The sequence below is a fragment of the Ostrinia furnacalis genome, unplaced genomic scaffold, assembly GCF_004193835.3.
Source record: "Ostrinia furnacalis isolate ACB-3 unplaced genomic scaffold, ASM419383v2 OfSCF1416, whole genome shotgun sequence".
NCBI classification, from domain to species: Eukaryota; Metazoa; Arthropoda; class Insecta; order Lepidoptera; family Crambidae; genus Ostrinia; species Ostrinia furnacalis.
Window position 1 is genome coordinate 460,910 of NW_021131655.1, and position 23,078 is coordinate 483,987.

At 35.1% G+C, this 23,078-nt stretch overlaps 5 protein-coding genes across 5 annotated transcripts; 3 read left to right on the plus strand and 2 right to left on the minus strand.

The window, feature by feature from the left end:
* Window positions 1-997: 997 nt before the first annotated feature.
* Srp14 (signal recognition particle 14) lies at window positions 998-2,023 on the minus strand. The gene is made up of 3 exons (XM_028304340.1): window positions 1,844-2,023; window positions 1,683-1,755; window positions 998-1,504 (listed from the first exon to the last, which is right to left on the minus strand). Exons 1-3 carry the CDS (start codon window positions 1,865-1,867, stop codon window positions 1,278-1,280), a joined length of 324 nt encoding a protein of 107 aa, XP_028160141.1. The 5' UTR covers window positions 1,868-2,023; the 3' UTR covers window positions 998-1,277.
* A 238-nt stretch (window positions 2,024-2,261) lies between these two features.
* LOC114352666 (mitochondrial amidoxime reducing component 2-like) lies at window positions 2,262-4,759 on the plus strand. Its single transcript, XM_028304338.1, has 8 exons — window positions 2,262-2,410; window positions 2,979-3,204; window positions 3,505-3,649; window positions 3,742-3,836; window positions 3,914-4,025; window positions 4,110-4,318; window positions 4,405-4,479; window positions 4,569-4,759. Exons 1-8 carry the CDS (start codon window positions 2,398-2,400, stop codon window positions 4,696-4,698), a joined length of 1,005 nt encoding a protein of 334 aa, XP_028160139.1. The 5' UTR covers window positions 2,262-2,397; the 3' UTR covers window positions 4,699-4,759.
* Window positions 4,760-5,337: 578 nt separating this feature from the next.
* LOC114352682 (mitochondrial amidoxime reducing component 2-like) lies at window positions 5,338-6,953 on the plus strand. Its single transcript, XM_028304356.1, has 4 exons — window positions 5,338-5,470; window positions 6,000-6,225; window positions 6,612-6,756; window positions 6,829-6,953. Exons 1-4 carry the CDS (start codon window positions 5,458-5,460, stop codon window positions 6,925-6,927), a joined length of 483 nt encoding a protein of 160 aa, XP_028160157.1. The 5' UTR covers window positions 5,338-5,457; the 3' UTR covers window positions 6,928-6,953.
* Window positions 6,954-9,981: 3,028 nt separating this feature from the next.
* Girdin (protein girdin) lies at window positions 9,982-17,370 on the minus strand. The gene is made up of 7 exons (XM_028304355.1): window positions 17,146-17,370; window positions 16,117-16,533; window positions 13,697-13,980; window positions 13,410-13,580; window positions 13,118-13,334; window positions 10,422-13,035; window positions 9,982-10,340 (listed from the first exon to the last, which is right to left on the minus strand). The coding sequence occupies exons 1-7, from the start codon at window positions 17,200-17,202 to the stop codon at window positions 9,982-9,984; spliced, it is 4,119 nt and encodes a 1,372-aa protein (XP_028160156.1). The 5' UTR covers window positions 17,203-17,370.
* Window positions 17,371-18,770: 1,400 nt separating this feature from the next.
* On the plus strand, window positions 18,771-21,085 carry LOC114352687 (coiled-coil domain-containing protein 149). Its single transcript, XM_028304359.1, has 7 exons — window positions 18,771-18,839; window positions 18,911-19,159; window positions 19,406-19,588; window positions 19,689-19,970; window positions 20,078-20,156; window positions 20,244-20,382; window positions 20,464-21,085. Exons 1-7 carry the CDS (start codon window positions 18,771-18,773, stop codon window positions 20,837-20,839), a joined length of 1,377 nt encoding a protein of 458 aa, XP_028160160.1. The 3' UTR covers window positions 20,840-21,085.
* The last annotated feature ends 1,993 nt before the right edge of the window (window positions 21,086-23,078 follow it).

Sequence of the window (23,078 nt, forward strand, 5' to 3'; positions counted from 1 at the left end):
ATTTTTCTAATTTTATATGAGAATAGAGAGTAGATAGAGATTGACAAATCATTATTTTATTGCACTTTTTATTATTACCATTAATTTATATAGCAGGAATAAGATTCCTAAAGCAAAGCTCTTCCTTTTTATTAAAATATTATTGATTTCATTTGGTTATTACTTTGTTATGTGTGTAAACATGTTGTAAGTGCAATAAATTATTGGAAACGGTGCTGGAAAATAAGGATGAACTTGATTGTGATGGATTATGATATTAAATTACTATTTCAAAGTTTAGATGTATACTGACCAGCTTGTTTTTAAAATAAATACATAATTTTCAACTTTCTTTCTTTGTATTAAGTTTATATTCCTGTGTAGCTTTTACAACTTTTTGCCAAATTTTAATATATTCTTAAAATATTGTCAATTTTCATCATTTTTCTTGACTTATTTTTCACTTATTTACTTATCAACATTCTGGTTAAGCTTAATTCTTTGAATTTGTCATGTATGTTTGATAGCATATCCTTCTAAAATTATTTTTATAAATAGCCTATGTTATTTTGTTATTTAATATATGGATTTACCTTGTTATATAAACATGAAACTAAGATACATAACTATACTCTGTTTATACAAGAATGTTTCAAAATTCTGTTTGGTCTGTGTGACCATTTGCTTTTATAATTATGTAATTTTAATTATTTCACATTAATATTAAAGCTGTACCAGCCAATAACAGTAAAGTTGTTGCAATTGTTTGATCTTTTTCATACTGGTCTCATTATGTGATATTGTATAGTTATTATGTTATTGTTTATAAAATACTGTAATTATGTTGATTTCTGTCATAAGCTGAATTTAATAAAAATATAAATATAAATCTTCCTTTTTTCATTTTTCTCAGTTAGCATGTATGTGGTCTAGGGCTCTATTCTATGCTTGATATCTTACATCAGGGGAATTGCCCTAAACTACCTGTCTTTTGCATAAATCATTACAAAAGCATACATTTTATAGTAAATTCACGTTTATTTGAAAACTTTAACTTAAGCATGTATATAAAATTAGTTGCATTGGACAGATGGTCAATGACTAAACTGTATTTAAATCACTAGCAACTGTAAGGTCGACTCCCAACTCTTCAACATCTCACTTTGAGAGAAGAGCACAGTTCAATGGACTTCGTCCTACGCGCCAGGATATCACGGTGGTACACTGATATATCAATTATGTTCGAACACTAGGTCACATATTACAGTCTTGACACATTGCCTTGACGATTTTCCGTTTTACTGAGTAGCCATAGCCTTTTTCTTGGGCTTCTTCAAACGTTTTAATCCATTTACACTCATTTTGAGAAGATTTGAATATGCTGTGCTGAATTTCTCCACATCCCTTTGTTCAATAACTGTTGAGATTTTATTGTTTCTAAATTGTGCTCTTATCAAACATTTGTAACTAGGATTTTTTACAGCTGGCGTCCCATCTCGCGGCTGTGGTTTCGTTCGCCCATCATCTGAAACATTTTACATTATGAATAAGCAATCTATCATCATCATCATCATCATGTCAGCCATAGGACGTCCACTGCTGAACATAGGCCTCCCCTAATGCTTTCCACATTGATCGATTGATCGATTAAGCAATCTATAATGATGAAAAAGAGTAGGTACCTAAAAGATGTTATTACTTACATCTTTTCATTGTCATAGTTACTGAACCTTCACCACGAGCTTTCTGGAATAGTTTTGTGAGCTCTGCTAAAAACTGAAATAACATAATTATTAGAAAATATAAGTTTTACATGCAAAAATCTGTAGTAAGTTCAGCATGCAAAAATATCATTTCTTAATACCTCATCGTTTCCCAACAGGACCATATTTATACTTTTATGAATATAATTTGTTAAGTGGCATAAGTCTTAGATGAATAATTAAACAAATTTATATATTACTAGCACATTTTATCGCTACTAAACCATTTACAAAAATCCCTAAAACCACGACACGTTGACATAACTTAATGACGTTGTTGACATCTGTCATGACGACAACGGTAGATTTACAGATTATAGAGAGGTATGTATCGGTTCGGATAGATACAAATAACGGTATGAATTAAAATTCAAATAAACACGTTTAGTTAAATAAAAATGATACAGGCTCTTATTTACGCAAACCATCATGGATTATTTCATTACATATTAATTTGGGATCGTAAACATAGGTTACGTAATCATTCGACGCAACGATTCGCCTCGACAACCGCGCGACACGCTTTTCTTCCATCTGGCGCTTAGTTAGATTGCGGTTCTGCGTAGCGAACCCGTCTCGTTTGTATTTATGAGATCCATTAGCACATTTTGATAAAAAGTGTTCTAAATAACTTCTAAGTACCTACTTAGTAAAAATGACAAACCAGGGTAAGAAATATTATTAAATCATAAATTATTATTAACTACCCACAAAAAACTATAAAAATGTATTAAGTAAGTGGTATGGTAAATAACTCTCTCGGTCACTATCCTAATATCAGGGTCTACATAATACTAAAAGTGTAAGTAAGTAAGTAGGTATGCCTTCTGATTTCTGTTAAGTCCTGAAGTAGGTATTAAACTGAATATTTTAAAAGTACTAATTAATTTTAATTAAATAAACAATTACTAGTGCTAAATTGAGGTAGAGGTAGGAAATATATCCACAGGGTTTTCACTAGACCTAGTTAATAATGTCTGAAGTCCTGCATGAACTCACTGAGTACCTACTTACCTATTTTAGTTTTTAAAAACTATGCCCTAAGTTTAAAAAAGAGAGATAACTTTTATTTATTTTGGTATCAAGATAATAAACGAGAAAGCAAAATGGCACAATATAGGGCGTATGTTAGCTAGAATGTTAAAAAAACCCGTAGGTAAACTACACTTAATGTATTTAAATGGTTCGAAGGCAATAAATTACTTATTTATTTAATTATTATTATGATTTTTTTAGCGCAGTATGTAACAGCAGCCGTAGCAGTAGCAGGCGTGGTAGGTGGTGCATACTGCGCTTTCCGCGCGTACCAAGAAATCCGCAAACCCAAGCTTCCACAAGAGTGGACTCAAGTTGGTACCCTGAAGAACATGTACGCGTATCCCGTCAAATCGTGTGCACCCGTAATATTGAACACTGCAGAATGCACCATTTTAGGATTGAGGGATGGTTGGCTAAGAGATAGGTAAGAAGGGAACAGATAAAAATGAATTTTCGACGATGTTAACTGATTACTTAGTGGACTTTACTATAGGACATTGCGAAGGCATGTTTTTTTAGGTCGTTTTGTTATCTTTAATTAATGAGCAGTATCAATAGACGATTTCACAGTTTGTTTTACACACATAGGTACCTACCACCAAAACACAAGTGTTTTCAGTTTTCAGTAATTCAAATTCAGTTCATTTAAGTTATTGAGTACCTACTTAGCACTTACGTAAATAATTGTGTACCTAATTAAGATATACTTGTCTTTTCTTTACAGAATATTGATGATAGTGGATGAGAAGAATAATTTCCTTACAGCTAGAGCTTGTCCTGAGCTGCTTTTAATAAAGACCAACGTAAGAAATTCCGTGCTAACGTTGACCCATGTTGACATGGAACCTTTGCACGTTAACTTAGCTGAAGTAAGTAAGATTACATTAATATATCGTAGAATGCTACCTATGTAAAAATTGTAGCTAACGATGTTATTTTTACCTTTTTTACTTATTTATAGGTAAATGCTTTGAAAGAACCAAAGTCTGCGTTTGTGTGGGGCGTAGAAGTACCAGTCCGCGACTGCGGCTGGGAAGCCAGTGAATGGCTTTCTAGGTAAGATAGTTTTTCAGCACACAGAAGTTTTAAAAAAAAACTGGTTGAAAGGAACTAAATTTCGTGTATTTTTTCAGACTAATCGATAGAACTACAACCAATTACCGTTTGGTGTATTACGCCTCTCAAAACAGTCGCAGCCTGAGAAGCACTACCAACAAAATCTACAAGTTCACGAAAAATGATACGGTAAGTAGTTAGAAGGTAAAATGTAAGCAGTAATGTAACTTGATTCGACTCTAATATTCTCTGTTTTTTTTCTATTTGTCCTAGGGCGCGTTACCAGATGAAGTTCCATTCAACCTGATCAACGAAGCTTCAGTAGACGAACTGAACACTCGCTTGTCCGAATGTCAGGTCACACATAGAAACTTTAGGCCTAATTTTGTACTGTCTGGTACAGCCAAGGCCTACGAGGAAGACAACTGGAAGTTTGTTAAAATCGGAGAAAATGTATTCGAAATAATCAAACCGTGCACTAGGTATTCAAACAAGTTTGTTTTTCAGTAGGTTTTTAATTTGATCCGGCTCGAAGGATCAATTTTTTATACTGAAAAACTGCTTTCAGATGCATACTGACTACAGTTGACCCAGAAACGGGCGTTCGTAACTCGAAGACCGAACCTTTAGAAACATTGAAGAGGTAAAAAAATCATAAAAAAATAAGACGTAAAAGTTTCTAATTACATCTGTACTAATAACTTGCTAAACAATAAATTTTTCTTATTGCAGTTACAGGCAGATTGAAGACCCATTGGTCCGCAAGACAGCAGGGTCCTCTCCTCGAATGGGACTGCAAATGGCGCTACGATCGGCTCCAGGAGGGGTGGTCTCCATCAATGATCCCATTTATGTTGCTTAGGAAATAACACTGTTCTTAAGTTAAAGAAAAAATATTTTAAAGATACATACTTTAAATGATTTATTTTTGATACAATTATGTACTAAATAAACATTGAAACATTATTCAAGTTGTTAATAATTGTTCCTACTTTAAGTAATGTAAGGTGGGTCTAGAAGGGGGTTGGTCCTACGAGGGTGGGCTACATGACCTTTACGCCTTGGTTCGACATCATCTAGCTAGACGATGGCAGCATAGATTTGCGAAAATTCGAGGGCAGAGGGTTGGTCCTACGGGGATGAACTACATGACCTTTTTTCTCTTTTGAACAGGTCTACTATTCTTATTGCAGAGAAACTGATAAAATATGAAAAAATGTATAGAATAATTTAAACATTTTTTAGCGAAGCTCATTAGCATGTCGCTCATAAAAATGTATTTATGTACTTATAAAATGTAAGTTTCTCAGTAGGTATTCATTATGAGAAATAAAGTGTCTTTAACCACACTTGGATAATACGCACTTAACAACACGAAGACCGACGTTGATATAGGTAGGTAGGTGTGATAGGTGTCGTCCATGCTAATTTTATCAATAATACCTACTCGCCGGTTACATATAGGATCGTATGTGTAAGTATAGGCAATGATAGCAATGATAGTCTGAGGAGTGGGAGTTGGGACTGAACATTCCGGCATCAATGCGCGAGGCGATTAGTTGTCGTTTGGGCGAGTGATCCGATTCGGTTTTATTTTCCTATTCTTCTCAAATCTATTACTATGCCAAACGTCGGTAAGTTTTTAATACAATATTACACGGATAATTGGTCACAAATACTAACTATATTACTTTCAGACCTGCGACACACATAACCTTGAATCAATTGTGTTTACATTCGTATTTATTATCTCAAAGACTCGGTGTGTGCTTGGAGTGTCAACTCAATAAGCATCAAACAAAATAAATTAAGTTTGCATTTACTTAAGTAGGTACCTGCTCGTTTTTGGCTGATCTACTATTGATTACAAACTTATTGATTTTTTGCCCATGACCATAAACTAGTAAATTAAATTGTTAGGAAATATTAAAGGAATACCTAAAATCAAATATTTAAAATTCAAATTTCAACCTTGAACCGACCAGGGTTCATGCGTGTATATGGCACGACCCCCTTGCCTGGCAGTGCTAGGGGGCTAAACGGCATTTTGACCTTATTTTGTTTATCATAATTAGCTGTTCTACAATGCTATAATGACCCAAGGGTAGCCGGGTAGCTAACTCGACATAGTACACCCTGAATCGTTTTCATTCATTGTTTTAGCTCCCTATGCAGCAGCCGCCGCGACTGCTGTAGGAGTGCTAGGCGGCGCGTACTGCGCCTACCGACTGTATCAGCATCAATCGCAATCTAGGATCCCAGAACAGTGGACCCAGGTCGGCACACTGAAGGACATCTACGTGTACCCCGTCAAGTCCTGTCAACCGGTGAAAATTGACCAAGTCGAGTGCACAATTTTAGGGCTGAAGACCGGATGGCTGAGGGACAGGCGAGTATCTAGGATCACAGTATCACGTGTCGTATACACACAAAACTAGCACCCTTTTTATGTTTTTCCGCAAACTTCAGAAAATAGAGATGTGGGCCCTACGTGGGTGGGATCAAGTCAAGTTATAGGACAAACCGCTGAATCGAATAAATAAAACATGTAATACTTAGGTACCTGCCATGACTTAAAAGACTGAAAAGAAAAGAAATAATTCTCCAGAGGTTTCGACAATCGCTAACTCAATAACAAGTCACTTTAAACAGTCGTGTTTTATTTACCTTCTATGATAACGCCTTAACCTCGGCAGTTATAGTGTTGCAGTAGTTATTCTTTACATCTGTCCTCTGTTTATCATTCCATGTAAAAATAAAATCTTTTATTTACAGGGTTTTAATGGTGATAGATGACGCAAACAACTTTATTACGGCGAGAGCCTTTCCTGAACTTTATTTAGTGAAACCTACAATCAATAATTCCGTACTTACCCTAAGCCGCGATGGAGCTGATTCCATAGATGTGGATTTAGCAGAGGTACAAATGTCATTTATTATTAAATAAAACTAATGAATGACAAGTGTTAACTTGAATAAAATGTGCTTTTAGGTGATCGCAAATCAGAAATCCAAAACTGCAACCGTTTGGGGAATTGAAGTGCTGGTATACGACTGTGGAGACGATGCCAGTGCATGGTTTACCAAGTAATAAGTATTACCTATTTTCATATTTTTACAAGTTAACAAATTATGGTTAATTAACATAATGAAACTTTATCGGATGAGCTCCTAAAACCTTTTAAGGCTTGGTATTTCTTCTAAAGTAGGTATTTCGCGCTGTCAAAATCTGCGCGCGCAATTCTTCGCCGAAGACAGCGCGCCAAAGAGCTCCCGCCACAATTTCCAGCTACACAGTATAGAAATACGCAGTTGGTTAGGTTAGGTTGACTTCCTTCCCTTCAAGCGTCACACTCACAACACTTTCTAATACAAATCATATCCAAGTGATACAAATTAAAACACCTTTCAGACTTTTTGGGAATATATTCTAGAATCGAATAAATATAAAATATAACTGCAGAAGTAAACACGGTTCAAAATGGNATCAGTCATCATGACTTCATGACTTCCAAAATTTCGTCTTTTCTGAGCGAATTTTTTTATGTCGATTTGAAGACATATGATTTACAAAAAATATATGACTATTATAATAAAACATCGATATAAACATACAAATTATAACGACGCAAACAATATCCTTAGGAAGAACCAAGTTTCCCTTGACGCATATAGGGACACCCGTGTCCCAATTAGATTTTTACATAATATTCCTAACTCGTACGAAAATAAACGAAAATATACAATGAAACGATAATTATACTTACCATTGAATGTAAAATTGAAAGAAACACAGTGGCAGAAAGTCGATAAGTAATAAAATTATAATTTTCAATTTTGACGTCTAACGAATTTTTTTTTCACATGTTGTGCCAGTATTTTTTTACACATGTAATCGAATTTTTTATTATTTCTAGCGCATAATCATAAATAGTAATAATAAAATTTAAGAATATTAAACTGCAAATGGTTTAACTTAACCAGTATTACTGTAAATGGTGAAAACTATGTGGGGACAAATGTGTCCCATATGCGTGAAAGGGTTAAGCAGAGGTCCCTAGAGTTTGACTTTGAGCTTTGTTTATAGTCATTACGAAGCAGACTGATGGGAAACTGCTCTGTTTTGAATTCGAAAGGGTAATTTGACGGTGTTAGGGGAATTCTAGGAATAAATACAGAGTCTCCTCATTGAGATTGAGACATTTCAATTTGAGATTTCACTTGACATTGAACATTGAATTCGAAAGGGTAATTTGACGGTGTTAGGGGAATTCTAGGAATAAATACAGAGTCTCTTCATTGAGATTGAGACATTTCAATTTGAGATTTCACTTGACATTGAACACAATCTGACATGGAGTTTTCAAACACTTATAAAAATAAAAAGTAATTAAATCAAAGGCACTAAGTAGTATTGATATCAACTTCGAAGAAAATGACTGCCAAAATTACTTTCTACCCGTTCCACACGTCTTTCATGAATTATATTAATGAATTATATTAAGCTAAATTTCAAGTAGATCGAACCAAGGAATCACTTTGTCCCATACAAACTTTGCCTCCTTTTTTCACCCCCTTCATTTTGTGACCCCATTTCGGAAAATCTTTTCTTATGAGATGCCTACGTCATACAAAGAACACACTTCCAACTTTCAGGTCTCTACGATATCCGTCAGTCATTTAGGACAAAGCATTTTTATTAGTTGTTCAATACTCTATCGTTCCAGGTATGTCATTGACAGGAGGGCGCTACTATCTTAATGGGTTATTCATTAGTCCCAACTTTATGCCACTTGATATTTCAGAATCGTTTGACTTTAGATAGGTATCTAAGCGATTTGATATTCGGAGTCTTTAAATGAAATCAAGTTCTGAAATAACTTGAGGTGTTGTACCCGATCAAGCTTTTCATTGCAGGACAGTTAAATAGTTTTATTATTAGTTTCTTCTCTAAGTCTTAATTTGTCAGATTAGGTAAAGGCTCCATGAGAGCAAAATTTAGCTTTATAATAGTTTTTAATTTTTACCACACAAACTTTACCTCTTTATAATATTAGATATAGATAGGTAATTTGAAACCCTATTTTGTTTTCTTTTTTTTATTTTAAATATTTCACAATCCAAACTAATATTTACTGTAAGTAAATGCTAAATAGTAAATATTAGTTTGGATTGTGAAATATCCTACAAATATTCTAAAGGCGAAAGTTTGGATATCTGGATGTCATGATGTCTGGATGTTTGTTACTCTTTCACGCAAAAACTGATTTCTGTTAAACATTTCATGTAAAATTTGTCCAGTTATAACTCTATTGACATCTGCATCTGTAAGCAAGGATGAAGGATGTTCTCCAGCCCAGATGCGTCTTTCAGTGACGTGCAGCTGCCCCTATATTTGACCCACTGACCTAATTTTTTATTATTTATTTGTGTAAGTGTGCTCTTCTAAAGAGTGTAAGTCGTTTGTATGTAGGTAGGTACTATTAAAATGTAATTTTAACTCATTGCTTTTGTCTCATATTTGAGGAATGTACTATGTATCATGAGTAGAGTCTTAGTTTAAAAGGATGCCAACGATTTAAATTTCAATAGGTAGACAAAATTCATAATTCTTAATTATCAAAAATTTTAGCTTTCTCCAGTAACACTGATATTATTATACTGTGACTCATCAAAGTCATCATTGTCAAAAATATTGACAAATTGCGAACTGTCACGTGCATAAAACTGACACGCGTCCGACCTCCGTAAGCGCCACCGCGCGACTGATTGAGATTGTCCAAGCCGTCATGGGCGATTTTTTCCACATTTTTTAACATAGTAACTAAATAAGACGCAATATAAAAATTTCATCCGTTAAAAGCCCTCAAGTTATTTCTGAACTTTAGTTTAGTAAAAGATTCAGAATCTCAAATCGCTTATTTTAAAAATAAAACCATAAATAGAAAACGAATAGAGGTAACTTTGGGAATTTATTCTATCGAGTCAACTTCATCAAATCGTGTTTCCATCCGTTAATAGCCCTAGAAAATATCCTCAACTATGCCCAAAAAAAATCTTAGCCTTTTATTTTACTGTTTAGTACCTCAAAAATGAAAAATGAAAACCTCATTTTCGCCATTTTCTCTGTTACCCGGCCTTAATATCATACGCAACCGTATTCATACCATATCGCCGACTCCTTCGAGGTGTCAGCTTTTTCACTGCGGCTGGTGTTCCTTCTGTCATGTCTGAGCTCCTCTCTTTCTTGTAAACCATCGTCTATCGTCGAGCGTTGCACTTCAGAAGTCGATCGATGCAGATCACTCGTCGACCGGTCGGGCATGCTCTGACAAGCACCGTCACCAATAACCGTCGAAATTCTGTTATACACTAAATAAGTTGGGTTTTCTTTTATAGGGGTGCTCTGAGGTTTGGAGTTAAGCGTGATGTCTGGATTGTCGTCGGCCACGTACACCGTGCGGCGGCTGCCGGCAGTTCCGAACACAGGCGAAGGTGTCGATGCTGAAAACGAATTTTTTTTTAAATTCATGTTTACTAAGATTCTGACACTTACGTAATTTTACTGTAAGTCAGAAAAATTACCTGCAGGTGGCAACCCTGAGTCGTTTTCTAAGCCCTGGTAACTGTTTCTGTGAGAGGACGGAACCGCTTTATGCGCTCTCCTTCTCAAAGAAGCCCGAATCAGAGCGTCGTCCCCGCCGCCGCTGTGCATAGATGTAGTCGAGAGCCTTCTCACAAAGTTTCCTTCGCCAGTCAATCTGGCCGATTCTAAACTAGGGATAGACCCAGTCATATCTGTGTTGTCAGATTTCTTTAGCAGTTTGTCGTCAAACCTTCTGCTAAAACTGGAATCGGAACTGTGGCGCGGCGATTCCATGCTAGGAACTGACGAACCTGGGTCCTGATCCGAAATTTTGGATATCTTTTCGACGTCTTGCCCTGGGTCCGATTCTCCTGATTCAGAACCGGCTAGAGTCAACTGTGATTTCGAACGACCTGCGTCTTCTATTCTTTTATTATTCCTCGCCGTTTTATTTATTAAATCGGTTCCCGCTTTTCTTACTTTTTTGACAAACGAAGCCCCAAAGCCACGCCTCTTTGTGGTGCAGTTGTCAAGTTTTTTATAATGTTCCATGATTTTCTCCTCAAGCTTTTCCTTTTGGCGACATAATGCGTTTACTTTATCAGCAAACATTTTCTCTTCTTCGTGATAATGCTGCTTATCTTTCAAAGAATGTGCCAGTAATTCATGATACTGAGTAAGCAGTTGGGAGACGTGGTCCATCAATGAGCGCCTGTCAGCATCCAAACTTTTGTTCATATGAACAAGCATCTCACAGTGCTGGTTTGTCTTATTTATTTCTAATTCCATACTAGTTATTATTTCTAGTTTTGTATTAATTTCACCAGACATCTCAGTGTTTCTCAATTTTAATTGTGTTACTTCACTTCTGAGATTTCTATATTCTTCTTGCATGTTACGATATTCGTTTTTGAGTCGATCACTAGCGGTAAATAGATTTCTGAAGTCGTCTTTTAGTTTTGAATGTTCAGCTCTTAAATTGGTTAGATTTCTTGATTCAATTTTAAGATTCTCGCGTTCTAATTCAAATTCTGATATCTTTTTTTCATGACTTTCTAGCTTTTCTTTCAATTCTCGATTTTCTAACTTCAAATCCCTTACAGTTATTTTAACTGGTTCTCTTTCACTTAACAACAATTCATACTCAGTATTGAGTTGTTCATGGAGTGTCTGTAAAGCCACTTGATCTCGCAACAGATTATCTTGTTTATCTTTTAAAACTTCTAGCTGTTTAATGATTTCTTCCTTTTCAGCTGCTAATTGGCTGTTGGCCAGCTGTAAAGTCATTTGTTGTGATATCAAGGAACCGTTTTGTGAGTTGAGAGTGGCGACATTCACTTGCAATTTGGCGTTTTCGGACTGACAACTCTCCAATGACGCCTGAAGTGCACTCACGTCAGCAGTTAATTGTTCTATTTGTGGATTGACTATATTTTCATCGATGTCATTAACTTCTACGTCTGCCTGTTTACAACTGCACGGCACTAAGGCCATCAAGTTTGCTTTCGCTGCTATTTCTGATATTAAATTTTCATGATCAGTATTTGTGATAATTTTTTCAAGCAAATCTTCCACATTAACATCTTTGGACATTATTTCTGAACTATGAATACCAAGCTTCTCTAAGCAATTTCTTAGCTTGTCGAAATTGACTTTCTCCTTAATCAAATCCTTTTGTAAAGTTTGAATTGTTTCTGAATCCATTTTCTTTTGAGACTTGAGTTCTTGCGTTTTCTGTTCCAAGTCTTGTAATCGACTAATTGTGTTTTGATTAATTTCGAGTTCCTTAACCAACCTTTCTAGTTCCTTTTTCTTTAACTCTATTTCAGTTGTTAATTTATCAATTGATACATCTTTTTCTTCAACAGCTTCTTTTAACTTATTAACTTCCCTTTGAAGGTTATGTGTTTCTTTTTCACTATAGGACAATTTAGTTTTAAGCTCTTCAGTTTGTATAATTAGTCCAGTTACTTTATCGGCTTCTGGTTTGAGAATGTTTAATTCTTTAGTTCTCGAATCTAAAGTTTTCTCTAAATCGTCAGCTCTCCTTTGAATTGAATCACATAACATTTGGATTCTTTGTTTGTCTTTGGTAAGAGATTCCAAGTGCTTTTCAAAATCTTGTAATTTGTTTTTCTCTGAATCTCTGTCGATGGATTGACGATCGATAAATGCTTTCTGACTATCCAAAGAATCTTGAAGTTTTCTGTTTTCTTCTAATGCGTTTTTAAACACTTCTTCTAATTCTGAGTTCTGTTGCATAACTCGGTTACAGTTTTCTTGTAGTTGTTCACACTTCAATGTTAGCTTTTTCTTCTCTTTCTCCAGTTCCAGTAATTTTTCTCCACTTTCAAGTAATGATTGTTCTCGAAGGCTGTCAATGGTAGAGAGCAGTCTCTTGTTTTCTAACTCCAATTTTAACGCCCTTGCTTGAGCGTTACTCGTCAACTGTTCGGACAAACTGTTCTCGCCTGATTCTAATGTGCTTTCGCACTCATTGTCCGTGTCTAAGTTACTGTTGTTGCTTTCGCTTAGGACTGATTTCGTTATGTATTGCAAGTGGTTGTTTTCTTCTATGAGTTCTTGAATCTTCTGTTGGTCAGCATCTCTTTCCTTGAAACATTAAATCAATTTTAAGTATTTGGGAGTCAATTAAAATCTACAGAAAACCCTAGGACAAATAGCTTAAACTTACCAAAGCAATGTCGTTGGCTTCTCTTTTTAACTTGATCATGGCAGCCTCTAAAGTCAGGCACTGCTCAGCTCGTTTCCGGGCTCTTTGTAGCTGCTCCTCTAACGCATCTCGTGTCTCCATGAGAGCCTTGTTATCTTCTCGGAGCTCCGAAACGCGAGTCTTGTAGTACTCTGCATCGGCCAATCGGTCTCTGTACCTTTGAATTTCTTGTTCTAACCTGTAATTACGATATACAGGTATGTGAGAATAAGAGAATAATGAGTGTGTAAGAAAATACAATTATGCTACGAACCTGTCACATCTTTCCGCCTTCTCCCGTAATGCGTCGACCTCATCTCTATAGGCTGCCGCCTTTCTTGCTTCGTTAAACCATTCCTGGCTGTCAGAACGTAACTTGCCAAGTACTAGTTTGGTATGTTCTAATTCTTCACGACATTCGGATAGTTGTTCAGATTTTTCTTCTCTGTAAATTCCCAATTCCAGATTATGTGTCATCATTATGTTAAACATTACAAATCCGATAAGAATAAAATAAAATTTTGGCTATTATCAACATTGAAACAACAGAAGGCAACTTACAACTCTTGTCTCTGTTTTCGCAAACGCGCTTTCCAGTCGGCCAGTTCAACAGCAAGATGTTGACTTTCGCTGATGTTCTGGTTGACATTTTGAGTCGACCTATTTTTTCCATTTTTATTTTCGTTGTCATTCTCGCACAGGTCTTCTTGAAGGGCTAGCGAAGTCCAGTTCTGGAGATAATGATCGCGTTCTTTGGCAAGCCGCCGCATATGGTTGAACATAGTCGGAGATTGGAAAAGATCTATCGCGTCTGGCGTTAAAACCACTGTTTGCATGTCAGTCACCTGGATGATGATTAACATTTGTTAGTTGATAGGTACAATTTGTGTAGTTTCTAGTGTTTTTGGATTAAAATTTTCACTGATTTATTCTAAAAACACTTAGGAAGAAGCCACATGGTGTGGTGCGGTCGCGGTGCGGCGCCGGAGCTATATCGCTGCGCGGCGTCCTGCATATAAAAATTAATGATATGCCAAACGGTGCGTTCCGGTGCCGCACCGCAGGCACACCGCAACACGGTGCGGTGCAGACGCGGCGCGACGCCGGAGCGATGTCGCTGCGTCCTGCATATAAAAATCAATCATACACCAGATGGTTCGTTCCGGCGCCGCACCGCAGGAACACCGTACTTCGATTGAGCGAGACGTACCACCGCGCCGCACCGCACCGTGTGACTTCTCGCTCATATTAAAACAGAAACAAGATACATTTATAGGTCCCATACACTACGGCACCATTATAATGATGGAACCATGAGCCTATGACCTAAAAAATTTTTACTATACACACCATAGTCAAGAAAGGGTATCTTACATTGTTTTCTAATTTCAAGATGTTGTAAAAATCACTGTGTATAATTTTTTTAAGCCAACAGACACTCGAAAATTGAAATAAACCTTGGGTTCAGATTCAAGCCTGTTCAGTATAATGATTTTTTGGCAGTGCTGACAAATCTTACGACACTTATTTATCACCTCAGATCATAGAAAGAGAATAGATATGAAGTCGCGCGTAACTACAACGAGAACCAGTGTCCCCACATTTCCCCCACCACAGCTCCCACACACACATTCAACTGTGTAAAAACAAAGCGACTGAGAGTCTACGACAACATGTGCAACCGGCTTAAAAGTGCTGTGATTGGCCAGAAGGCGTGCCTTATGGCCAATCAATGGCCGCGTGACGTGACGCACACTTTGAAAACTAGTGAGAGAACAAAGATAAAATGAAGTCGACAAGATATCGATACTTTAAATCGCTAGGGGCAAGGCTCAAAACTGGTTTCACAAAATGCTTATGTATGAAAACCTTTTTATTATTATACGTTATTATTAACTACTATCACGCATTTACTTTTTAACCGCTTGAGTCCCAGACGGCATCAATTAATGTCATAACAATTGATTATCTATTGTATCTAGATTCGCGGGCCTTGAAGGATTAATTATGGCGATCTGCGTACCGCATATGTTTATCAAAAATAATGCCTATATTAGGCTTTCAACTAGCTCTTATAGTAATTACATAGTTGACAGTTACTAATTACTTCTACTGTTATTATTTTTTTTGTAAAATCTTATAATCGCAAGTAACACATAATTTTTTTATTTAAAATTACAAAATAGAAAATCATAATTTACTTCTATTTATCGATAATAGGAAACCGCATTAGAACACGAGCACGGCACTATGTTACGACCGGCACATGCGGCCGTACTGTGTATTTTCACACGATAGTGGATATCGGAAGAAATTAAATACATCGCGCAGTAGTTGAGCATGACATAAAGTGGTTGCTAACTAAATCGTCAATGTACAAGTGTGTTAGAATTTTTATCACCACTGATTTCGATATCGCAGTAACTGTTACGGCACTGAATTCGTTCGTAAAAATGTTAAGTTTTTTTTATTTATAACCAAAATACCAATGGATTTGCAATACTTACATGTAGTAAATGACTCCATTGTTCCTGTAGTTCTTCGTTTCACTTGTTTTATTGCACGTAACGACGCATTATCCAAAAAATTCGGAGAACATTTCCTTAGTACGACTGAATCGCGACTAACCTAGCTACGTGGCCGATGTTCGTTTCTGGGCATATCGCGGAGACACGCGCCACGCCCCCGTTTCACATCTATTCCCTTCTATGATCTGAGTTTATCACCAAGGTGTTATATTGCAAGGCCAAGCAATAATCAAATACAGTGTGTTGATTGTTTTCACAACCTGATTACCAATATTTGAGCAAAGCACACTAAGTCAATAAAGTATGTGACCCCTATCCCTATAAATTAACATTAAGGTATGTGACCCTGTCTAATAATGCAAACAAGTAATATCACAAACACCTACCTACCCAACTCATTCAAGGTACTTTTAGCTAACATCAAAAAGAAAAGATATATTAAAAAATACAAACCTGCTTGATGCACTCCACTATATTGTGCTGCAACTCCACATCTAGTTCTTTGATGCGAGTGATGAACAGTTCCTTGTTGGGGCATTGTACAGCAGCTCCAAGCAATAAAAGAATTAGCAACTTCATATTTTCCAGCCCTTCTCTAGTCTCTGGAGATTTTCCAAGGCAAATGCATTCTGGGACTACCAACAGTGTCATTCCCAACTCTTCTTCATACAGAGCCTTGACATTTTTGACTATTGCATCAAAGTTTTTGACCCTCCCAAGAATAAGAGCTTGTTCCTCCAATCCAGCAAGTTTAGTGATGTGAAATGAAGGCTCTGGGTCAATTTGAAGATACACTTGTTGGAGTATATCTCCATTAAAGAGGGATGCATATTCAGTGATAAGATCAGGATTTGGTAAACATGATTTTACCTAAAAAATTAGAAAATTATCAGTTAAAAATTTTGATTGAAGTATGAATAGACATGAGAAAATAACTGCATATTGATTAATTGTAAATCATAATTTTAGAGATGTGTTTTTATTAGGTACATTTCTTGTAATTTAATGAGACTCATTCACAGTGCAAGTTATGTATGGGAAATTCTTGTTGAGAAAACACATTTTCTTGTGCCAGATAGTTATTGCACATAATTTCACCAAGCATAGAAAACATACATGTATTGTAACAGAGTATTAAGAATTTAGTTGACAATTACTAATTTGTGAAGTTTAAGTACTCATGATATGAATGATATTAGTTGTATCACAGGTTGTATTAAAGGTATCATACAAAGTTCATTCAAAATTAATCAATTTAGCTAAATTCTCTTATTTCGTGAATCGATTGGCGATATGATAGGAAAGAAATTGCGAAACAAAGTGGTCAATACGTCCACTAACGTAATGCTACTAAGAAGCGACCAAAAAGAAATATCGCATTCATTCACACGGAACGGCTGTGTAATTTTGTCTCACGCTTCATTCTAGTTTATATGAGTAGATATCTAATAAAAACAGATACACGGATGGCTGATCACTCACCCACGAAACTAGGGGCCCGTTCAAGAAGTCTTCAATTTCAGTCCCAGACGCTGCCATTCTTACAAAATATTATGATGTAAGGAATAGGTTTTTTTGATCCTGGCTGGAGTGCATGGCAATAATATCTAAAATTCCAGTAATTACTAAGAACTGAGAAAGCAAGAACATCTGCAAAATAAAAAAACAGCCGCTGTCTCACAAATCACAATGACAAAAGACAATGCTAGTGATGCGATACGTTAGTCTTTGTCACGAAAACGATAAATTGAAAGTGCTATCTAAAAAAATATTTCACTATCGATTATACAATTGAATATAACAAACCGACCAAGTGCAAGTAGGACTCGCACATCGAGAAGGTTCCGTATAATCTTGTAAATTAATGTGAAATTCAAGTTTTAGATCTATAGGAAACTCTTTGAATTTCAATTGCAGTTTCAATAAACTGTGGATCTGTGAACATGGTTTTAATTTCAACTTGACATCTCTATGACGTGTCGAGTGTTCTCGGAATAGTGGCGGATTTACACTATGCGGAAATTAGCCGAGTCAAGTCAAAAAAACAGAGGAGTGGGAATGAAATTCATTCATTTTTCGCAGTGTAAACGCAGCATAAAAGACACAGACAGAAAAAAGTAATCTAAAGGTTTCGTGTTTACCATTTTTTGAGATACGGCACCCTAAAAAAGTCTTGAAAAAATCGAAGTACCTAAATGATAATGTGAAATTGCATTAATTATGTTTATTATTTACTTGTATTAATGAAGATATTATTTTCAAAAAAAATAACTAATCTGTGTCACTTTTGATAAAATTTCTGGTAAATGTATCGGAATAAAATGTTAGTTGTTTATCAACAAGAATTTGTATCATTTTCTGTCCATTTTTATTTTAGTACGTATACGATATTAACACTTGGTAACAGGTACGTCTGTTATTCAAAATTAAATCAAGCATGATAAGTAAGTTCCTTAATTTTTGAGTGGTCAATTTTTTTATTTCAATTAATTTAACATCGACATCAAATAAAAATCTTTAATCAATTCTATAATTAGTATTGGAACTCACTAGTAAATTGACAGATCCGCTTGGCTGGCCACAGATTATAAAGTTTGTTCCTCGCTATATTCCGAAACTTATTCAAGTCGTTTTTCTCATATACCTACCTGTAATATGGCATTTATTTTTAATAACCATATGAAATACATAGTGAGATAATGCCACTATATGTTCCAAACAGACTACGAGCGAAATAAAACAGGTGATTTTTATTTCTTGTTCTCTGATAAATGAATTATTTCTATTTTGGTTGGAACCTTCGGAACATATACACCAATGACAGTTTTTCTGCATGTCAATCTGCCATGTCAGCAATTCAGCATTGTCACTGTCACTGTCAGACGTGTCAGACTCCAGTCAGCTGTCTGCCGTCGTCATTTCTCTCCGTTTTTATTCATAAAAAAATATTATTTATTTACCATTAAGAATTCGTGACTCTGAACTTATTAATAAGTCCTATTCAGTTCCATTATTGATTTTTTAAATAATTCAGTCAAATATATAGTGAAAATTCAAATCCACATGATTGTATGTTAGGTATATATATTGATTCTCGTTTCTGAAACATGTTCACCAAAAATCACAACAATAAAGTGAAGTTTCAGGACCAGCAGCTGGACGACTATGTACTGGAGGTAATTGTTTACAAATACAGGTAATTCTTTCATGTAAAAATTTTATGTATTAAATTCTTTCTTTTTTTTAGAACTCTGTTTTGAAGAGCAAGTTACAGAGTAAAATCGATGCGCTGTTGATAATGAGCCGTGAATTAGATAAATGCAGCATGGAGAGGGACCGGTACAAAGTTCTGGTGGAACAGTTCAAGTGCAAAAAGCCTGTGCTACACTCACAAGATTCAAATTACAGCAAATACAAATTCACTCCTACAAACACTATCAGTGGAGGTGACATGCTGGCCAAAACTAGGGATCATAACAACATGTTAAAATTAGAGGTATCAATGAAAATACAATGATACTACACATTTTATACTAATAATATTATAATCAGATTTGTCTATTATTATGAATCATAATTATTTTATCATAAATTATGAACACTGATACCTACATAGTTGTAAGATTTATTGCTAGTAACCTATAAAATTAACACTTTCACCTTTCACTATAGTTCAACAATTATTATTTATGCGTTTTGATTTCAAAACAACATCACAAATTTAATTTTTATGGTTTGATAGGTTGAGACTTTACGTAGCAAACTAGAAGAGGCTACTGGGGATATAGTTGCATTAAGGAAGGAGTTACAGAAGAAAGAATATTACTTTGAAGACAATAATGACACCAAAAAGTCCTCAAACCTGACATACTCTAATCAAGATTATGAATTATTAGTGCAGGAACTAGAAAAGATTCAGAAAAAAGTAAGCATAAGTGATAAATTATCTTCTTCCTTCCTTTCTTCTATTCCTTTTACTTGTACTAGTTTGTGTTACATTGTTATGTGTTACTCACTTTTTCCAGTACCAACAACTCCAATTAGACTATCGAGCTACTTTAGATGAGAAAGAAGAGTTGGTTTCTGATAGAGACTATTATAAAAACAAAGTACAACGTTTGAATCAGCAAATCAGTTACATCCTGTCCAACAGAGTCAAAGGTCAGATAGCCGATAAAGAGTTGGATCCTCCAAAACCAATTGTTGATATTGATGCTTTAGTCACTGAAAATAAGTATCTTCATGAGAGGATAACACAATTGCAAGTGGAGAAAGAGATTATCAAACGCACATTGACAAAATATAAAGTAAGTATAATTAAATAAAAGTTTGACCTTTTTGTTACAAATAATATAACTTTATTATTGTGAAGCTTTTCCATGAAAGGATGTATTGATAAAGTTATCTTTTGCAGACTCTACTGGATAACCGAAACAAGAATGACTCATTGAATTTCAAAAAAGGATTTGCTGATGTGATGACACAAAAACAGGGTATGTTGAGACAAATTTCCATCTGTTTTGTGTCATTTATATTTCTACTGTGCCCAAAATATTAAAAATTCAAACTTCATTTTACAGTACGTGAGTTTCTGGATATCAACTCTAAAACAGGCTTGAAAAGAAGTTCAGCTGCTGAACTAAAGTCCCTATGTTTGGGTCTATTTGAAGCATTAAATGACAAATCTATTGCACTCCAACACCAAAGGAAAACAAATCAGTAAGTTTCCAGCAACAAAACATGTACATAAACTAATATTATTGTATGATATTAGGTTTTCACTCTTTTGTTTATTTACAGGATTTTGGCAAACAGAATCACAGAATTGGAGAAGACCTTAGAAAGTTGGTGTAATGGTCAAAAGTACATTCCTATATTTCCATCACAGATGTTACTTGAAGAATTCTTTCCAGATACAGGATCTGTGAAATCAAATGAAACAAAGGAGAAAAATAGCAATGATAGTTCCGAAAATATAAAAAATAAGTATTCTGACAGTGATGAAGAATTAAATAAGGAACACAGTGATGGTGATGACTCTTTGAGAGGATATAAAAACAATTATGATGATGGCAGTGAGGTTCAAGCTGATAGGAATATAAGCAAGACAGTTTTACCTCAGGAATTGGAGGAATTAGTCAAAGAAGCACTTGCTGAATTAAAACCTGTAGGTTAAAATAATTATTGCTTATCTAAATGTATGGATAAAAAGGAACTGTTGCTTAAGATAATTTTAGCTCCAATTAGTATTTATAACTATGGTGATCAAGCATTCCAAATAATATGAAAACATATTCTAGTCTAGTCCAATGTAATTTCTAGTCATAATTATAAACCTATTGTTAATATTTTATTTTGGTTGAGTATTTCAAAAATATTTAATTATTTATACATATTAAAAATATTTGTCGTGATTCAAGTTTATTTATTCACAGCATTAATTAATTAAACCCATACTCCCATTATTGTCAGAATCCACGACAAAGAGTAGATGCGAAACTCCGTTTCTTAGGGAGGCCTGCTTGAATGGAAGGAAGGTTTTGAAGAAGTGAAATAGAATATTAGTTAAAATAATTTATTATCAGGAATACACTTTATAACTATCTAATTACATTGATATAATGATACAGTAACTATATCACATACACACATTATTTTTTAAATATCTCCTTACACTCAACAGCTTTTGATAAAGTGATCTTATAGATCATATTACAATAGAAAACAAATGAAATATTACTTATGATTGCATAAGAAAAAGAAATGGTAACAAAAAGTTTCTGCCAAGTTTGCTCCAGAGGTGGTCAAACATTTGGCACATTCATTGGCCATGGTTATACTTAATGAATGTAGTGTTATCAGTATTATATATTTTGGGTTCATCACGCCCTTTTATATTTCGTTCATCCGCTATACTCCAATCAAGGTTATTTTCAAACTAGGAGATCACTCATTCAAATAGGAAGTTTAAGCTTACAGTAACACAATTGATTGTTTATAAATTAATTTGCATCAATGTTTATAAACTGCTCATTTGCACCATTTGTCTTAAAACTATGTTGTCACAACAAACATAAAAGTCAGCCTTTGCTTAAATTATTTCAGTCAAAACATATGAAATGATAAATAAGGACCCCGAAAAAAAATTAGAAGGGGTCATTAAGTAGTTTAACTTATTTTCACTTTAAGTAAATACCACACTGGAAAAATTTCGTTGATTATTCACCAATAACTATATTTTTATTATTTTTACCATATTGTGCATTTTATCCAACTATTTCTTGCCTCTCAATAGGTAACATGAAGAATACATAATTTCAATCTCAAATTGTATAAGCAGAACTAAACTTCACTAAGGATTTTAAATCCTTCATTTATTTTATATACTAGACCACTGACAACGCGATAAACCAAACTTATATAAAGTTGCGATGACTATAGATCGTTTTATCCACGAAGACGCGCCCCACCAATTTTTGGTCGAGGGAAGCGCGGGGTGCGGGGAGTTTGATCCGAGCAATCCGAGTGTCATTATTGTAGTATGCGTGTGCACTCATGGATAAACTTCGTGTACCAATTACACTCAAACATTAGCGGAATAATGGTGGAACGCGTCTTCGTAGATGAAACATACATACATAAATTTATTTTTAAGCTAATTATTTACATATTGCGAATCTATTGTTGATTATTTTCACGCCAAAGTCCTAACCTACATCGCATTCGCATGTTTTAAATTATTTCGTAGTACTAATAAGCTTAAATAATTTTCGTACAGGATGATACACGTACGATTACGGCTCTGATTAGAAACCTTAGGCACTTAGTAACAACGTAAATGTAAAAAATATATTAAATTCCTTTAGGTTGTAAAATTGGTTATTGCTTTTTAAAGTTCCTAACTAGAAATCAAATTAATTTACAATTTGATATTCATACTTGATGTTGTCTAGTATTTTGTCTGTTTACGCGCATCGAATAACTTATTGTGTGTTTTTATTTAAGTATATTGCGCCTTATATTCTGTTTTCTCTTATAGTAAAGTATTGATTCTCTTACGATGAAAAAAGTTATAGATCGACTATGAACCATATTAATTCTAATCCTGTTTTTGCGAAAACGCCCTGAAATGACGTTTGGTTTATTGAAACGCGATCGAATTGACTGGGTAGACATACACGTCCGAAAGAGTTAAATACAGGGTGTACGCAGGCGGGGCATTTTAGCCTGGGGGAGGGAGTCAGGTTTTCTTAGACAGGCTTTTTTTGTCCATAGGCTCCTCGCGATTCTGTCGAGCGTTTCGTAAACGAGCGAAAGTCGCATCTGCTACGTGCTACAGAAGTGATGCCAAGGCACTACTAACGCGCTACAGCATCGCGTTTGCATCACGACTGAATCATGTTTATGTGGGCGAG

Excerpts from the sequence above, each read along its gene's own strand:
- LOC114352666 (XM_028304338.1), top strand. Across the intron at positions 4,026-4,109 it reads AGTTCACGAAAAATGATACG|GGCGCGTTACCAGATGAAGT; the intron begins GTAAGTAGTTAG and ends TATTTGTCCTAG. Across the intron at positions 4,480-4,568 it reads CCTTTAGAAACATTGAAGAG|TTACAGGCAGATTGAAGACC; the intron begins GTAAAAAAATCA and ends TTCTTATTGCAG.
- Srp14 (XM_028304340.1), bottom strand. The coding sequence starts at position 1,867 with ATGGTCCTGTTGGGAAACGATGAG. Across the intron at positions 1,756-1,843 it reads TCCTGTTGGGAAACGATGAG|TTTTTAGCAGAGCTCACAAA; the intron begins GTATTAAGAAAT and ends ATGTTATTTCAG. Across the intron at positions 1,505-1,682 it reads AACTATGACAATGAAAAGAT|ATGATGGGCGAACGAAACCA; the intron begins GTAAGTAATAAC and ends AAAATGTTTCAG.
- LOC114352687 (XM_028304359.1), top strand. The coding sequence starts at position 18,771 with ATGTTCACCAAAAATCACAACAATAAAGTGAAGTTTCAGGACCAGCAG. Across the intron at positions 19,160-19,405 it reads ACAACATGTTAAAATTAGAG|GTTGAGACTTTACGTAGCAA; the intron begins GTATCAATGAAA and ends ATGGTTTGATAG. Across the intron at positions 19,971-20,077 it reads GCACATTGACAAAATATAAA|ACTCTACTGGATAACCGAAA; the intron begins GTAAGTATAATT and ends TATCTTTTGCAG.
- Girdin (XM_028304355.1), bottom strand. The coding sequence starts at position 17,202 with ATGGCAGCGTCTGGGACTGAAATTGAAGACTTCTTGAACGGGCCCCTA. Across the intron at positions 13,981-16,116 it reads TAGTGGAGTGCATCAAGCAG|GTGACTGACATGCAAACAGT; the intron begins GTTTGTATTTTT and ends ATCATCATCCAG. Across the intron at positions 10,341-10,421 it reads CTCAGGGTTGCCACCTGCAG|CATCGACACCTTCGCCTGTG; the intron begins GTAATTTTTCTG and ends ATTCGTTTTCAG.
- LOC114352682 (XM_028304356.1), top strand. Across the intron at positions 6,226-6,611 it reads ACCGGATGGCTGAGGGACAG|GGTTTTAATGGTGATAGATG; the intron begins GCGAGTATCTAG and ends TTTTATTTACAG. Across the intron at positions 6,757-6,828 it reads TAGATGTGGATTTAGCAGAG|GTGATCGCAAATCAGAAATC; the intron begins GTACAAATGTCA and ends ATGTGCTTTTAG.